General features: G+C 33.9%; 1 protein-coding gene across 2 annotated transcripts in view; it reads left to right on the forward strand.

The window, feature by feature from the left end:
• Cftr (CF transmembrane conductance regulator) overlaps positions 1-19520 on the forward strand; it is a 174083-nt gene that overhangs the window by 54257 nt on the left and 100306 nt on the right. For both annotated transcript variants that reach the window (XM_046422533.2, XM_046422531.2), the window contains exons 6-11: positions 395-558; positions 1350-1475; positions 4752-4998; positions 6663-6755; positions 14055-14237; positions 18557-18748. In XM_046422533.2, the coding sequence (XP_046278489.1) occupies positions 395-558; positions 1350-1475; positions 4752-4998; positions 6663-6755; positions 14055-14237; positions 18557-18748 (1005 nt within the window). The remainder of the gene's footprint in view (positions 1-394; positions 559-1349; positions 1476-4751; positions 4999-6662; positions 6756-14054; positions 14238-18556; positions 18749-19520) is intronic.

The raw sequence follows: 19520 nt of genomic DNA on the forward strand, positions 1-19520 counted from the left end.
AATAGAGTTGTGCATTTCTATGTGGATGGAGCCCTGAGGAGAGTCCTTTATTCTCTCATGTTCTATGATGGTTCTTGCTTTATCCCCAAAGAGATGTTATTTAAATAAATTGTGGACACAATACTTAAGATATCTAGTCTCAATTTCACTGAGTTAAAAACATGCTTAAAAATGTGGTGACTTGAGTTTGTTCTTGGGAAAATCTAGTCTCTGTGTAGAATATTTGAGCTCATTGCTTTGTGTTCATGTAATGGACACCTAAATTTTAATTTGCTAAGGACCATGAAGTGTTTGATTACATAAGTTCTGAGTGCTTATTTTGTTTTATATTTTATTTGATTTTGGGGGTGGGGGATAACATACCATTTTTTTTTCTTGTGCTTTTATTTTCTAGGGTCTTGCACTGGCACATTTTGTATGGATTGCTCCTTTACAAGTGACTCTCCTGATGGGGCTGCTCTGGGACTTGTTACAGGCCTCTGCTTTCTGTGGCCTTGCTTTCCTGATAGTTGTAGCCCTTGTGCAAGCTGGGTTAGGGAGAATGATGATGAAGTACAGGTAGGAATTTATCATCATAGCTTGAAAGTGTTTAAATCAGGTTTTCAAAAAGACCTTTCTAGTAAAATCAAGAGTTTTCTATTACTGAATTATGGGGTTAATAAGGAATTATTTTAGTGGTATAAATATACCACTAGGACATTTCTTTCCTTGAAAGTCTATAGAATTTCTTTAAAATGTGTTAATATTCAGTGCATTTTTATAATTCATAAGGTTTAGGTAAAAATTGATATGACATTTGTATAAATTGGAGGCAATACATAAATTTTGTGTAGTTTGTTGACTTTAATTGCTTTTTTTTTTTTTTTTTGGTGGTGGTGCTGGGGATTGAACCCAGGGCCTTGTACATGCAAGGCAAGCACTCTACCAACTGAGCTATATCCCTGGCCCCTTAATCTCTTTTTATTACAGAAAAAAAACAAACAAAAAAACCCCCAAAAAAACCAACAACAAAAAACAGGGATATCAGTTACTGCTTAGGTTAGAGGAATTCTAGAGTTTCAGCTACAGTAGGAAAGAAACTATATAAATTTTGGAGTCATGTAGGTCTTTGCTTGAATCTCAGACTGTATTCTTGTTTTCATCTGGTTTTTAAAATGAAGATAAATACTTCTCGTAGACTTTCATAAGGCTGAGGAATAGTGTATGGAATGTATGTAATACAGTGACTAATACCAAGGAGGCATTTACTAAATGATAACTATTATTTTTGTAGCTTTTCTTAAAAGTTTGAGCAGTTCTTGCCCCCCCCCCCCGCCCCACCTTTTTTAACTTGATCAATTGATTTACAGAGATCAAAGAGCTGGAAAGATCAATGAAAGACTTGTGATCACCTCAGAAATGATTGAAAATATCCAATCTGTGAAGGCATACTGCTGGGAAGAAGCAGTAGAAAAAATGATTGAAAACCTAAGACAGTAAGTTGTTGTGATAATTATAATACTGTTAATAACTTTATCCTTAATATTTTAAAAAGTCTATCACAGTAAATTTCCACCTCATATTTGAAGTTTCTGACAAACAAGTATATTGAGATGTATCAATATTTATGCATTAATTGCATAAGTTATTTTGATGTGCTGCAGTTTTACATAGTTGATTCAGAATTTTATTTTGCACTACAAGGATATTTATACCTTATTAAAGAATATCCTACATATAATTCCATACTGTGTAAATGATTCTCTATTATGACATTTTACTTACTTTATATGTTACAACTCATAAGATAATGAAAATAACTATTTGGAAAAATTATATTGATTCTTCCTTAATATAGGAAAAATGACACAGGGTAATATCCGTATATTTTGCTCCTATAAACTGTATACGTGAGGCAAAGTCAGGTTAATTAAAATGAAAGCCACCTCCTGAGATAGAATCAATCAGTACCTGACATCTATGTCTAGTCTTCTTTTACCTTATATAACCTTTCACAGATTTTTAATAAAGAGTATATCTAGCAAAAAAAATGTACAGCTCAGACTGAGATACAATTACTGAAAAAATTTTGAACAAAATATGAACTAAACACCATTTGCCTTTCGTTGAGTTCTGTGTTCTACAAACTGTTATCAAAAAAAGATCCTAGAAGACTTTGTGGTTGTTGATAACACCACTGGAGACAAGTAATCTCAAGATGTATGTCACATGAGAGTTTCACAGGGAAAAATATACTAAAAAGGAGAGTACCCTTTTGTATGCAATGAATATGGATTATTAGGATTTTAGGCTGCTGAGTCCAGTAGACAATGGTAACTGAGCTGCAGGTGTGTGATTGGAACAACAAATGAAATGCTGAAATGTAAAGTTCTTTGCCATGTAAATAGAAAGAGTAAAAGCATATTTATTTCCCAAACATTATTGGTCACCTGTTTTTGTTTTGCCTTTCAAGACAAATCCAGGAAAAGAATTGCATTTTCTTTCCAGAAACATCCTTAAAGATCTTGGGGAATTTTTCAGTTGATAGAAGTTGTTCTTCTCATTAACAAGGGAGTGCTGTATCACTCTAGGCTCATTCATAGAGGCATCGCATCGCCAGGCTGATAGGAGATTATCAGAGGATCTGGTTTTCTTAGCCCTAATGATAAACTCATGGCCAGGTCATTCTTAGGCTGACTTTTCTTGACAATGTTGTTTTTTTTTTTCTCCTCCTTCCTCAAAAACGAAATTTATCCCTCTATTCCGTATTCGTGTTTGACCAATTCTAATAGCAAATGTCTGGTTGTAACTAGTATAATCCAGCATGAAATTGTTACCTGAAAAGGCTGGAAAGTACTGATGTAAATATGGGAAAGCAAGAATTGCTTCTATTCAAGAGAGCAAATACAATGTTCTGAAAGAGATTGACAGGATACACTTTAAAGGAGTGATTACCCTAGCCTGGGCCATTGGATAACTGGGCAAAAGGCTGTGCAAAGCTCCTTGGAAATCTACTCTTTTATTGCTCTTTGATAATAAAGTCACTCTCCATTTTTTATAAGAACCTGATAAAATAGTTTTATGACTCCTAAACTGTTAGTGATTTTATTATGGTGAGTATTGCTTTCTGGATGAGTTGTATAAGTGTTCTTGGATCCATTATTCTTTTCGTGTTTGACCTCTTCTTATTTTTCTCAATTGTTTCTACTATATTTCAACAATTTGACATTTTTTTTACATTGTAAACAGTATTTTCTGCCATCTTATAATTACCAACCTAATCAACCTGAATATTTTTTTCCTATTAAAGGAAAGGACACATATTTTAGATTCTAGTAGTAGACCCTCTGCTATGCTGTCGTTTAATTTTGAGAACTCCACAAGGAAGGTGTGTTTCTCTTTAGATTTTTAGTCTATAAAACTAGAAGGAAGAGTGACATGCTTAAGGTGGCATAGATAAAATTGACAGAGCCAGGATTAGACCCAGGTGAGTTCCCAAAATCATAATCTATCTTCAAAGTCAAATTATTGAAGTAGCAAGTATTGCACATTATTAGACTGATCACAATGCACATGGGATACATTGAACTTCACTTTCTTCACTGGTGTGCTCAAATGACATTTCCTTTAAGACAAAAAACTAAAAAAATTAAAAGCCCTAAAATTATTCCCTCTGAATTCTATCAAGTTAATGAGAATTGCTTCTCTGAATTATACAAGTCTGTGGAACTTGCACCAAATTCCAGTGCTTTGCCATAGCACAGTTTTTGTTAACTCCCTCCAGAGCTCTCTATTTATCTATAGTGCTTTTTGACTGACTACCCAAGGACTAGATGGGGACAATCACAAGCAACTTCAATTTTTTATGGCTTCTGGAAGGTTGAAGGCCATGTTGTCCTCTGTTCTCCATAGCCTCTTCCTTCCCTGCTTTCTGCCTGTTGGAGCATTTAAGCCCTCATACATGTGTTAAAATAGCTCACACTTGTAGTTCAGATTAGAGGACTGATAATAATGTAATATGAATGCAAATTATTACACTGAAAGACAGAGATAGAGAGGATACAGTGTCTACTCCCAAAATTTTTCAAGAACCTTCTGCAACAGAATCACCTGGCTTCTTTTTCTAAAACAGATCTGGAAACAGTGGAGATTACTTGATCAATATCTATGAATGTAGCCTGAGGATGCATTTTTAACAGCTTCTTGGGTGATTTTTGCCTATGCTCGTGTTTCAGAACCACTCTTCTGTCATATAAATAAATAAATCAATAAACACATAACATACATATATATGCATGTATATCTTTTCATTATTTCTCACAGTCAAGCTATAATTTCTAAAATGTTAAGAATCTCATTAGGTAATCACAAAATTGTCTTTTTCTTTTATAAATCTAGCAACATTTTCCTTAATTATTTAAAATAAGAAACAAAAAAAATTGTCAGCATCATAAATCTTACAAGTTAGTAATGAAGTGAATAAAGATATAAAATAACAATAATTAAATTACTAGTATAATTAAAAATAATATTTATAGGTATTTACTGATAGATGCATTATTATCCCTTTTTCAGATAAGATGACTGAGGCCCAGAGAGGTTTATAACTTGCCCAAGTTCACACAACTCATAGGGTGGAGCCAGGGTCAGAACACAACAGGAAGAATGTAGACCCCATGTTCAGATTTTACATTCCAAGTGGCCTGATATTTGAAAAGTAAAATAATATCTTGAATCTTATTATTATTATTATAATTAATTTTATTTTGTAGGACAGAACTGAAACTGACCCGGAAGGCAGCCTATGTGAGATACGTCAATAGCTCAGCCTTCTTCTTCTCAGGATTCTTTGTGGTGTTTTTATCTGTGCTTCCCTATGCACTTATCAAAGGAATCATCCTTCGAAAAATATTCACAACCATCTCATTCTGCATTGTGCTGCGCATGGCGGTCACACGGCAATTCCCTTGGGCCGTACAAACATGGTACGACTCTCTTGGAGCAATAAACAAAATACAGGTAATTTATCATAACTGTGTGTCAAATAGTGTGATTTTGAAATGTTTCAGGATTTTCTAGCAAGTAAACTCTCTAGAGATGAATGTTTGGTCTTGGACCTATGTAATGCATGAGATTTCTTCTCTTGACATATATACATGATGTAATGAATCCTTGTAATGAAAATCTAGTGAAATAAAAAGAAAACCTGTGATATTCTCATAGCCCAAAGGAATTTAATCATTTTTGTAATCTTGAGAATTTCATCCGAGTGATCTGTCCGTGAATATATCTGTTCTTAGTGAACTTTGTAAATGTGAAAAAAGATTGAAAAGGAAATTTCCTTCACAAAGAAGTTATAAAATTTCCAACTAATACCAGGAATGTTCACTTTAAATTTTTCCTAGCATTTCCAAGAGAAGTATAATGGATGACAATGGTATCTCATGCCATGTTAATTACCTTAAAAATCCCAGCAATATTGATGTAGCTGGCAGCTGGGAAGAGTTCTAAAATCGTCAGGTGATGAGAGTAAATTTATAGAGAGCTAATTGGATAAGCTTTATTAATAAGCAGATAAAGTATTTTTTACTTTTAATATTTATTTATTTAACCCATAAAATAAACCCTTATGACAGAAATACAAGTTCAGGGTGAAGGGTAAACTCCACTTTTATGTTGTGCTACCATTATTTAATGCAAGTCAGTGGTTGCAAATGGTGGCCCATTGGACCTAATTTTCGCTCTTAGATCTGTTTAGTTGGACTGTACATTTTTAAAATTTGAATTAGCTATCAGCAGTTAGAAATCGGGAGATGTCTCTTTGTCTGTCTCTTTCATGTATACATGCACCCCCTCAGTCATGTTCAGTCTCTTATCAAAGACTTGAAAAATCTTGTAATCTGTCTTCGTTCCCACAAGCTGTGGCAACTGGTCCCTTGAAGAGCACCTACCAATTCATTGCAATCTCTATCAGCTCCCTTCTAATTATATAACTGAGAGTGAGTTTGAGATCTGTGATAAACAGATCTGGAAAACAAAACTGGGAGAAAATGAGATAAATCAAAAGAGAGAAAGAGAAGAAAGCAGAGAGGAAGGGGAAGAAACTATGAAAGAACCAGATATTTTTATGACTCAAGTGGTAAAGACTTCAGACTCAAGTGGTTAAGTCCTCCTCATGCTCCCTATGGGTTTGGAATTTCCAATAGAATCCTTCTCTTAGACTCTTTAAGGTTTGCCACCTTAAAACCAGTTACATCAAATCTTTACATCTTTATTTAACCCAGAGAATTGATGCTAACACTCCCTCTCATAAGGGTGTTGTAAAGATGAAGATATTTATTTTTATCTCTTCTGTTGTTGAACAAAGGCACATTGGCAGGTAATTCAGAGTTGCTTTATAAATATATAACTAAAGTAAATATGTAATAGTATGAGGAAGAATCAGCTATATGTTGAAATATAAGCATAAAGACAGTAGAATAAAATGTCAAATATTTAAAGAAATTCTTTCAAATATGATGGCTTCTGATGCTTTAATTAAGTTTAGTACACCATTATAAAATTGTTTTATTAAGAAATAATTTTTAATTTAATTGTTAATATCAGTGTTTAAGATGCAGCACCATTAGAATATAACATAGATTTAATAACTACACTATGATTTTGCTTTCTTTCATGAACAGGATTTCTTACAAAAGCAAGAGTATAAGACATTAGAATATAACTTAACAACTACAGAAGTAGAGATGGAGAATGTAACCGCCTTCTGGGAGGAGGTAAGAATTCTTAATTCTTAAAAAATCATGTTTAGAGGTTTTTCTTTGAGAGTCTACCCTTCATTCCGATGGGAAGTAAGATCACAATGATGATATAATTGATAGAACTGAAAGGAGAGACCACTTCTCTTATTTTATAAAGTAAGAAGGAGAAGCCCAGGAATATTAGATGCAGTAGAAAAAAGCCATGCGATGTGTTTCACCTCAGATCAGGAACTTGTACAGAGATCAAAGGCTTTGAGGCTGGGTTTGAATCCTGGCTCTGCCATTTACTTCCATCTATTCTAAATCAAATTACTTTAACTTTGAGAAGCCTCTGGTTCTCTGTAAAATGAAGAATATTAATATTTACCTTGAAAATTTGTTGTGAAGGGCACTGAGATGATTTGTGTGAAGTATTCATTAGAGAACCAGGAATTTATTGGTTCCTCAATGAACGTTAACTTCTCAAATCTCAAGTTGTAGTCCAATGTGTTTATATACATCAGTCAACAAAAAGAAGTAGGAGAGATATACCAATGATTTTTAAATTTTTTACTATTTTTAAGTTATTTTATTCACTGTAAAAATTCTCTCATTTTTTTCTCAGAACAAATATAACTTTATCCTCTAAGAAGCAATATTTGATTACTGAGAACACCTATTGAGTTCTTATTTCTTAATCACTTTTATCAGTTGAGTAAAGATAGGAATAGTAAAACTGATGTCCTGTTTCTGAGTCTCTCACAATATAGTAAACTTGATTTATTTATATATATAACTTTATAATTGAGATACATTTTACTTTATTTTTTAAAAGATGTGGGAAATAGAATAATTCTTCATCTGCCTAGTAAAATTGTTTTGTGGAAAAGTGTGTTGCTAAGATTTATTTTAGTTCTTTGCATTTAGGAATTTCAAATGCCCTTCTGAACATAAAGGAGAAATATGAAATTTTCCCTACTTCTTTCTGATTATTGTTTTTCTACTTGGGTCTAAAAATCCTCCATTCCTTTCTTTCTCCATTGAATAAAAGAAGAAACATGCTTGAGCCCTCACTCCATGCCAGGCAGCAGGATAAGCATTTTATGAGTTTTGTCTCCTTTAATTTCTTTTGGTTAGTTAGTGTTCCATCACTGTGAGGAAATACCCAAGATAATCAACTTAGAAAGAAGCAAGGTTTATTCTGGCTCCCAATTTCAGAGTTTCAGTCCATGGTTGGTTGACCCATTGCTTTTGAGCCTGTGGTGAGGCAACACTTCATGGTGGGAAACAAAAAGAGAGATAGAGACCGAGATCCCAATATCTAGGGCATACTCTCAATATCCTCATTTCCTCCAACCACCTCTTAAAAGTTTAATGTCCTCCCAGTAGTATCACAGTCTGGGGACCAAGCCTTTAACACTTAAGCCTTGGAACGAGATGGAGGAAAGAAATCAGGTCCAAACTAAAGCAGCTTATAACATTCCTGTGACCTAAATAATGTAAATATTTCCATTCCACTAATAAGAAAATGGAGACTTTGAAAACTTAAAGGTCTTGCCTCAGCTTACACAACTGACAAAGGCTGAAACTGGATTTTGGACCCAAATACCAGAGTCTAGAGCTCTTTCACTGAGTCATTGTCTTCCATCTGGCTGTATTTTTCCCTCCAGTCTGTGTCACCTGTCAAACCCCTGACACTACTTGATGGCACATTATAGGATATTGGTGCTTGTTAAGTCTCTACCATTTGTCTGAGACTTCAACATCCACATAGATGATCCTTTCAACACTATCCTTAGAACTTATATGACTTCCTCAAAAACTTTCTCTCTTCAACATATCCTGAGCTTTGTTAGTACTCAGATTTGTGTAGCTTTAGAAATGTCACATTCTCAAATCTGTTTCTTAGCCCGAAACTCCCAAGCCTCTTAAGTCTACTTTCATAGCCTTTCAGTTTCATTAGATTGTAGTTATTCTAGTTCTCCCTTTGGACCCCTCTTGGCTTATCTTCTGCTTATTCTAAGACCAGTCATCTTGGTGCTTCTCCCACCTATACTCTCAATTCCCTTTTCTTTTTGCTGATTTTTTTTAATTTTAAATTTAATTTAAAATTTTTAAATTTAATTTTTTAAATTTAAAACGCTCCCTTTATCAGCTTTGGAGAAGGAAGTGTTATCTGGGAAAATCAAAATATACTCTAATCAACTGCAAGTTTTATACATTTATTGTTTCAACCTCAGTTTGCCCTGTAATCCTTCTTGGAAGAGTCTTCAGTTAATTTTCTTTATAATTTCTCTAAAAGCTGTTCTAGAATTTTACCACTTTTCTGAAACCTTCAACATCTATCAGGATGCACCCACTCCCAGTAGATGGCCTTGCCTTCTGTTATATACAGAAAAAATAGAGACCATTATCACAGAATGCTTCCAACTTCTCTCTTGAACCTCATAATTATCTTTTCCTTCTTATTTTTGGTCTAAGAGAAAGATGTGTGCTTCCTCCTGCCCTTGTTTGAATTATTGTACCTTCTTTCAGCTTCTCAGAAGAACTGTAATTAATCTCTTCAGAAATTTCAATATCTTTTCTCAATTGACTCCTTACATTTAAATATTTTCAGTTAAAACACCTTTTTCCTTGAATTTGTGCCCACTGAATCTCATTTTCCAACCTTATCACTTTTTTTCCCTTTGTTGTCAAAACTATTCTCACTGCCTCACAGTGTACTTCTCCCCACTGCATTATGGATTGTGCCCTCACTGATCTATTACAACTGTTCTTTTCTTGTGGAATTAATGACTTGATTTAGCTTTAGTGAGTACTCTATCCAAATTAATTTAGCCTAAGATCATGACATGTAAGCCTGTTCTACCTGTCACTTCTGTGGTGATGGGCTACTGGTGTTCCCACCCCAACAAACATCTTCAGGCATCTCATGGTCTCTGTGGGTGACCTCACTGAGGTTTCACTGACATCAATATGCTGATGATTCTCAAATGCACATCTCTTGCCTTGGTTTCTTCCTGAAGTTCATACATGTGTTTCCAAATTTCCTGCCTGCTTCTCATGCACTTCACAGTCACCACTCCCCGAGCTTCAGAAACCCACTTGTTCCAGTGTATTCTTCATTTCCTCTGAAGGCATCACCTGAGAAGTCAGTCCCTGGTGAATTATATATGACTCCTCCCTCGCTCCAGATCTATGAGTAGGAAAAACTTTTTTTCATGTATAAGGAAGTCAAGGCTTAGAGAGTTTGAATAGTTAGAACAAGGTTGCTCAACTAGCTAGCATATAGCTCAAATGACAGCCTTGGCGTCTCTGACTCCAAAGCCCTTCTTCACTCATCATTCTGACACTTACTTAAAAAAAAAAAAAAAAGGGACTGTTGCTTTACTATATACAAAATGCTTTCAAACATGTCACCTCCTTTAGTGCATTCAACTCAGCAAATAGAAGCTGTAATGTCTAAGACTGTCATGGCTTGTCAAACTTTACCCATCTAGTTGAGAAGGTGAGGAAAAGGCTGGAATCTAGGCACAGAGTACTGTGACCATTCCCCCCAAACTACAGAGATCCCCTAAACATGGAAAATGCTCAGTCATAGTAGAAATAAAATAAATATAAAATCAATAGTGAGATTCCATTTTCACATACACAACTACACACACGCACACACAGCCAAACCAAAACCCAACTGCCAGTGTTGATGAGGGTTCCTGAAAATGAGCACTCTCATATGTTGGCTGGAGGATAATGTGGACCTATTTTTTGAAAGACATGAAATTTTTCATACATTTAGCTCTGGAAATTCTTCTTGTGGGAATTTATACCAAACAATAAAAACAAAAAAAATATGTGCCTCAAGGTATAGCAAAGTACATGTGTCCCAGATGTATTAAATTAAAAGAGAAACCACCAGATAGAGAACTGTTTATAGTTTACACTCTGTGACATATCCTGCATTTAAAAAGTATGTTAAGAAGACTTAATGCTATGTGAAAATAGTTATGATTTATAACATCATAAAATAGGTCACAAGCCTTACATATAATTTTTATGAATATTCTGAAAATAATATATATGCTTATAAATGTAAATAAATACCATATCTATATTTGTAAAAGAGTAGAGGGTTATCAACTGAAACATTAAATATGGTTATTCTCAGTGGTACATGACAAGCAGTTTCTTTTTTTCTTTTTTTTTTTTTATGTTTCAACCCCAGATCTGCCATCTTTAATTTGATTCTGCTTCAGTGCTTTGACAACCAAGGGTAGTTAGGATTCATTCTTTCCTGAGACACTCCCTACACATTGTTCAATTGTTGACTGACATGTAGGCAATCCTGAACTTACATATTTCGTGCTTTAAAATTATATGTAACTTTTGACTTTTATGCCTAAAGACCATAGGATTCTTGATCCTTCAAGTTCAATCATGTTGCCAAAATATGCACCACTGTTCATTATTTTATAGACCACCTTTTCTTAGGATATATTTTACATAATTGGTCTAGAAATTCAACTGCATTATTTCAACAAATATCATTTTATTTGTGTTCTTGTACTTATTGTTTTTTCTTAGAAATCCTATGACATTCACTTTTAATTTCCTTTGTTTTCCCACTTCTATGGTCTTATTAACCATATTTATCAGTTTGTTTTTAGCCATTTTATGTAATATAAGTTCATCATGTTTGTCCTACTCCTGTTTCCATTTTCAGTGGTATTTATTCTGTTTCTTTCGAGTCCCAATATAGTTTTCTTTTTTTTTTTAATTTTTTATTGTTGGCTGTTCAAAACATTACATAGTTCTTGATATATCATATTTCACAATTTGATTCAAGTGGGTTATGAGCTCCCATTTTTACCCCATATACAGATTGCAGAATCACATCAGTTACACATCCATTGATTTACATATTGCCATACTAATGTCTGTTGTATTCTGCTGCCTTTCCTATCCTCTACTATCCCCCCTCCCCTCCCCTCCCCTCCCCTCCCCTCCCCTCTTCTCTCTCTGCCCCCTCTACTGACATTCGTTTGTCCCCCTTATATTATTTTTCCCCTTCCCCTCACTTCCTCTTGTATGTACTTTTGTATAACTCTGAGGGTCTCTTTTCTGCTTTCTTGAAATAACTGTCTTTTGTGATCAAAATAAGAGACTTTAGTAACAGCAATCTTTCATTGATCCAAGTCCTTATTAGATAAAAGTCCTGCTTCTAAGCATAGCTACCCAAAGTTCATTAACAGCCTTTGTTAGTAACCCATCCACTCACTATTTTTGAGGCGTATTTTGTTTTTGTGTGTGTTCAGATCTATCTTCCAGGAACACCTCTAACCATTTCTTGGTCTTGTGCAATTCTACTTCCATCGTTCATAGCTAGTGCGTATGTCATTTATTTGGTCAAGGTTGAGTTGTTTGCTCTCTCAGATGTATTCCCATGGTACTTCATGTGCCTTTTAATTGTAGTACCACACGCACCACAATATTAATATCTATTTTATATGTTATTCTCCCATGTGAGATTTTTGAAGTGGACTATAATGCAGAGGTGGTGTTCGATAAGTATCTATTAGATACACATGAATAAGAGATTAACAGAGGCAGCGGAGCACAACAGACACTAGTATGGCAATTTGTAAATCAATGGATGTGTAACTGATGTGAATCTGCAATCTGTGTATGGGGTGAAGGTGGGAGTTCATAACCCACTAGAATCAAAGTGTGGAATATGATATGTCAAGAAATTTGTAATGTTTTGAACAACCCACAATAAAAAATTAAAAAAAAAAAAAAAAGAGATTAACAGATGTCTTTGCCTCATTTTAAAAGACTTCACTGACCACTCCATGAAAGCTCTGCTTTTAATTATGTGCTGACTGATATTAGCCACTTATATCAAAACAAGAAGCAATAGTCTTTGAGCTTCATTGCTTTTATGTACTCTAAAAGAATGTTGAAAAACTGCACATCTGATGAATTTTTAAGTTGACTTGCAAATGTTTCAACATAGATTTACGTGGTAGTGAAGGATATTATTTCCTGTTTATTGTATATTATCTAAATATATTAAATAGATTTTTGTTAACACTTTGGTGCTGCAGCTTTAGTGTGTTCAACTTATGGAAAATAAATAAATTTATGAAATTACCAAGCCAGTTAGCTAAATATGACTTGTTTTTTATCCAAAAAATGTGACTTGAAACTACAGATAGTTAATAATCTATATTAAGTGCTAATAAAATTAAATAATTAATTAAACAATTAGTTAAAATGCCTTATTCCTCACTCATTTCCGAAATTTGATTCTAAGATAATACACATTGATTGCCTTAAGTTTGAAATCTGGGTGAAATAAAATGCTGCCTTCTTCAATATTTCTGGCTTTGCTTTTATGGGACCCTGACCCTCTTTCAAGAGAAAACCCTTCCTTTATGGATCCTTTGTTTTTTCAGTCCCAGAGGATTTTATGCTCTGGAGAGTCCAACATAGCAAGACCAGCACACTCTTGCTTAGTGAGAAGGCTATTGCTTATGAATAAAGAGAGAAGGACAATTGTGAGATGGAAGTGGCTTAGGAGAAATGACAGCAGGAAAATTTTCAGGCAACTTAATTTTAGGAAAGAATGCCTTTGGCTGTTGAGTTCTGAAAATAGATTTCCTTGAAACCAGGTGTACCAGCTTTCTCCTGATCAATCTTTAGGTCTGTTTACATTGGTTTGAAGACCACTACCCCAAATGTTCCATGGAGGCAAGTGTTCCATTCGAGTCACCTTTCAATTTCATCTCATTTATAGTCAACATAATTAAAGAATCCTTTGAGCTTCTCAGAGGAGGGGAGCTACCTGTGTGATAGTGTGATAGAAGTCAGATTTGGGTTGTAAGTCTACCTGTATCTTACTGTTTATGTGACTTGGGTATTCAACCTTTCTGATTCAGTGCCTACAGCTTTGAAAGAGGAAGATTATAAAATCTACTCTATATATTATGCTGAGGATTGAATAGTAACTTGTATGTATACAGCCTAAAGGAGAAGGGATGTGTGTATATGTATATTCAGTCTTTAATTAATTTAAATTGGCATTGAAGTTTGATAATAGGCGAAGTTCTGAGAAAGGGCAATTTTGTTCCAGTTAAATATTGGGCTTATACTTTTCAGATGTTTGGAATCATGTACTCTAGAAATGAAGTTCTCTGCAATTATGTACTATTAAGTAATAATGTACACTTTGTAATGGATTTTGTGCCATGTGATTTTCAAACCACTCATACATAAAAGTATTCATAAATTACCTAAAAAGCCTACCTTTTATGTCTTTTATTCATTTTTAAACAGGGATTTGGGGAATTATTTGAGAAAGCAAAACTAAATAATAACAATAGAAAAATTTCCAGTGGTGACAACAGCCTCTTCTTCAGTAACTTCTCCCTCCTTGGTGCCCCTGTGTTGAAAGATATCAACTTCAAGATAGAAAAAGGACAATTATTGGCAGTTACTGGATCTACCGGAGCAGGCAAGGTAGTCTCTTTTATTCCTCAATGTTAACAACTTAATTTGGCATGCATTTCTTCTTTTTAATTTTTTCTAGTTTGTAGTGTAAGAAGGTATTCTGTAGAAATTCTTAAAGGGAATCAGAATACTTGGGTGTAGTTTCTCTTATAATATAAATTGTTTCACTGATAAATTCCCCTTGCTTTTAATTTCCTCTTATGTTTCCCAGTAACTTTTCCTACATCTTTATATTTTGCATAGTGTTCAACACATGTGACAGGTTTCAATAACTTTATTGAGCAAATGAATCATATATTTTTATCAGTTTTTAGGAACTATTAAAAAAATCATCACTTAAATTTGACTTCAGTAAACTCATAATTTTTAAAAAGGTCCCCATTTTGTTGACATTAGAATTTTGGAAAATGATTCATATTTACTTATACTATATGATAAAAAATGAATTTTTTGAGAAAATGTTAATTTCTTTAGTGGTCATCCTCCCCCAGTCCCCACCCATACCCAAGAACAACTTATTATATAAATTCAGGATATTTGGAAATATATCTGACAAAATCTAGTAGGTTAGAAGGAAAAATAGCTTAAGGATTGAACTTTATTTTCCAGGAGGAGACATAGTGATTTTCAAGGGTATGAGCTATCATGCAGTTAATGAAAAACACTGTTTTTCTTTTAACCATGGAGGAGGTAAATTTAAAGGACATGAAGGAATAAAATGGAAGATAATAAGGTGCTTTCTAATACTGGAATCAGCTACTAAGGGCAATAGGTATTTGCTTTGGAAGTCTACAAAAATAGTTTCTTGTTCTCATTTGATTGTTATTTTAGCTATGGTACTTTCTAGAAATATAAGAAAATGTTTAGTGATTTCTTAAAGTTTTTCAAAATACTTCCTGGAATTCTGTACAAGGACATAAGTCAGAAAGAAAAAAAAAGTAAGTATAAAAGGAAGGAGCAGTGATTCTACAAGGTAAAAATGTCAATAAAAATAGAAATTAAAGACTTCTGAAAGGCAATTATATATTTATATTTAGGATGGGGAGGACAGTATTTTGAAGAATTCAGTCTGAGATTTTGCAGGGGGGATCCCACAGAAAACTTCTTGCCCATGTATGTAGTGTCCACAGTGTTAGTAATACATTTGCTTATTTTTCTCCAGTTGTTTCCCTACATGTCACACGGGTCTTTTAGATAATGTAGTTATAGTTGTGCATTTTCTTCTTTAAAAAATCAATTCAGCATGTTATTTTTTTCTTCTATTTCTTATATAATATTGCAATTTTCACTCTGAAAAGAAAATGACACCAGAGGAAGAACTGATACTAGAGAGGTTAGAGATGATCTCCACAAGGATGTTTGCTTGTGACAGGATGGAATGTGTGTTTCATGGTATTTTAAAAATTAATTGTTTATGTTTTGAAGATCAATTCCATGAAAGATGTACAAAAATAGATTTGGAATTGTAAACTGCAAGACTTACCAGCAAATAAATTTCAGGCAGTTCCTTTAAAAATTGATGAGCAGGTAATTACTGGCTGGAGCTGCAGCTGCATCCTAACAGGGAGTAACTATGAAGACAGTTGAGGAAGCCAGTGGTCTCCTAGGAATAATTGCACACTTCTGAGAAATAGTTTGCCAACCCCACCTAGAAGGCTGCCTTTTTGTACTGTTAAGAATGAGATATTTTATCATTTGGATTAAAGATCTAGATAAAAATTAAGATTGAATAACTGAAAATTTTAACATTTTGAGTTACATTTTATCTCACTCAATTTGGTAATTTGTACCAAAAGCCTTAAAATAACCTAATAATTCTTCCACTTGTTTGATATATCCTAGTATATTTATAGAGATTTTACATAAAATTCTCCTGACCATAGTACACTCTATGTATGTGGATGTTCTTGATGTTTTGAGTATGAAAAGTTCTCCAGGATGTATAATTGAGAAAAGCAATGAAAAAAAACTGTCTATATATAATGCACTTTTTATATGAAAAGAAAGGTGGGGAACAATAAAAAAATATATATTGATTACATACATATTAAAACATTTCTGGAGAGATACTAAAAACACCAAGAAGACTGACTTCACAGCATTGCTTTTAGTAATCAAATAGTGGGAAGAAAAGCACATATCACGTTGTTATCTCTTGAGATTGAGGTTCAGTTTACATTTCTGAATTTTCCAAAGTTTCAGCAAATTAAGATACTATTTTATTGACTAAATGATAAATTCATGTTCAATTTTATCATTTCTCTATTATAATCATCTAGACTGAAAAGGAACTATGACTTCTTCATTTTTCTAGCCCAAGTATCATCATAGGGCTTAGCACACAATAGGTGCTTTTCACCATTTTAATTGAACATCTATAGGAAAATGCTTTTTTTTGTTGTTATTCCAACCCATATAAAGTGTCCTGTATTTTGTAGGCTACTTTGGGTTACTTCATGAAATCGCACTGGTGTAGGAGTCTATACCACCACTGCCTTTGAGTGGAAGGTGGCATAGGGACTCCCTGAGGTCTGGGGATTTTAGTCCTTCTTTTTCTCAACAATAACTGAAGCAATCATTTGGCCTTGTTGACAAACCCTGACAACCCATTGTTTATATCACGTGTCCTTGTCCAGCTCTGGTACTGAGTTTTAGCTTGACCCTGTAACTGGACATCAGATGTATAAAGCAAGCTATTAGCTCATATCTTTGTACTTTTTAAACAAAAATATAAATTGGCAAAGGGTTTTGTCAGCCTTTTGAAATTTTAGGAGATAAGAAATTGAATAAAAATATAATTGAATATACATACATACACAACCATCCATATCTGTGGGTTCTGTACCCTTGGATTCAAACAACTGCAAAGACATTAAAAGAAAATGTTGTGTCTTTACTGAACATGTATAAACATTTTCTTGTCATTCCCTCAATAGTAAGTGTAACAACTACTTACGTGGGATTTGTATTAAATTAGAAATGATTTTAAGGTATATGGGAGAATGTGTGTAGTTACATGCAAACACTACACTATTTTATAGAAGGGACTTAAGTGCCTGTGGATTTTGTTGTTTTCAGGGGTGTATTGAACTGATCTCCTTGGGATACCAAAGGATGACTATATTATGATTTTTAAAGAAAATGTGTATATTTGTTTTAGCAGTTATATTTATAAGAATAACTTTATAGCTGGGCATGGTGGCTCATGCCTGTAATCCCAGCAGCTGGGAAGCTGAGGCAGGAGGACTGTGAGTTCAAAGCCAGCCTCAGCCACTTAGTGAGGCCCTAAGCAACTTAATGAGACCCTGTCTCAAAATAAAAATTTAAAAAATGGGCTGTGGATGTTGCTCAGTGGTTAAGCACCCCTGGGTTCAATACCTGGTACAAAAACGAAAGAAAAAATAACTCATGTTAAATCTTTTATTCTATGTCACTCAAATGAGCTCTGATAAAATCAGTGTTTTTTTCTTCCTCTGCTACCTTCTTTTCTCTGACTTGATTGTAGTGAATAGTATTATCTAAACATTTCTTTCTGTATTGATAAATATGTTTGTATGACTAGAATTGTTAACTTTAAGTGATATCCTTTGACTTGCAGCTTTTCTTGATAAGGCAATCAGCAAATTTCCTCTATACCCTACTTTTCCTTTGCCCTATTTATATGCCCTATTTCCTTTGTTTTTTATATCTTTATATATTTTTTACTTTTAACTTATCTTATTGTCAGGGCGTATAACTTACTTGATTTTTGTTCTTCAACTCTAATTTTCTCATTACTTTCAATTTTAGTTCACATCTTTGTTCACTGATAGTTCTTTTGGGTTATCATCTCTGAATAATCGTATACTTCAGAGAAGTCTCTTGGAAAAACATTGCCTGACTCTTCCTCTTTTTGCCTAGTCTCTCCTTTATGAGATGATAATACTGCATCTGCTTTGTAATGCTGTTGCAAATAATGTATAAATTAAAAGCACAAGTGGTTAAAGCCAGCAGCCAGTAGAGTGAGCACTCAATAAGTGTCAGCTATTACTAATCTTTCCTAGACCTTCTCCAGATCCACCCCAGTAATCTGAAGTAGGTGCCCCTTTTACGAGATCCTCTATCACAACACTGACACTGTGTGTTGTCATTGTCTCTTTCATTCCTTTGTATCTTTTGTGCATAGCAGATTACCTGAAACAGGTATTACTTAGAACATTTTAAATCAAATGTGTTTGAATCTTTAGAAATCAGAATATATATTTCTGTTTAGTATGATCATTTGAAAGTAAGTGAATACTGATAGTGATTTGATCAAGTAACTTAATAACAATGATTTTTATTTCTAGACTTCACTTCTAATGATGATTCTGGGAGAACTGGAGCCTTCAGAGGGTAAAATTAAGCACAGTGGAAGAATTTCATTTTGCTCTCAGTTTTCCTGGATCATGCCTGGTACCATCAAAGAAAATATTATCTTTGGTGTTTCCTATGATGAGTATAGATACAGAAGTGTCATCAAAGCATGCCAACTAGAAGAGGTAAGCAATTACATGAAAAATGGCCAATTATGCATTTTAAACCTTCAAAGTACCCAAATTATTTCTTTCTTTATCTATTCAATCAGTCATTTTGTATACATTAAAGTTTTGTCTAGGAGTAAGCCACTGTAGGTGAATTGATCAATAGAACGCGTGAGCTCTGCCTGAAGAAGCTTGTAAATACATCAAATAGATGAAAGTTACTTTCTAAATGATGGACTAATTTGGTCACATTAAAAACTCTTTATGAAGTGGTAAGAATTGTATTCACACATCAGTGAGATAAATATCTTCAGTGTACTTTTATATGGCATGTGATTTTGCTCCAAATTTACATAAGAGGATTTTAACAATTTTAATAACACCATCACCTAATGAAATGGATATTAATCTGATAGTAGAGAATTAGAGACAAAATTACCTTTTTTTTGTACCAGGGATTAAACCCAGAGGTTCATAATCACTGAGCCACATCCTAACCCTTTTTTATATTTTATTTAGAGACAGGGTCTCGCTGAGTTGCTTAGGACCTGGCTAAGTTGCTAAGGCTGGCTTTGAACTCTCAATCCTTCTGGTTCAGCCTTCTGGGATTTGAGGCATGGGCCATTGTGCCTGGCCAAAATGATATTAAAATTTTTTCTTTGACTTTGGACATAGAACCATATAATCTCTTGATGCAATCTCTTGTGACTGCAATTCTCTAAAACAAAGTAAAGATGATGCTGTTGTTTCAATTCCTAGGAATTGAGGAATGGGCTACTTATTTGGAAAT

This window comes from Marmota monax, unplaced genomic scaffold (assembly GCF_021218885.2).
Source record: "Marmota monax isolate L192 unplaced genomic scaffold, Marmota_monax_Labrador192_F-V1.1 WCK01_AAM20220418_F8-fsc00027, whole genome shotgun sequence".
NCBI classification, from domain to species: Eukaryota; Metazoa; Chordata; class Mammalia; order Rodentia; family Sciuridae; genus Marmota; species Marmota monax.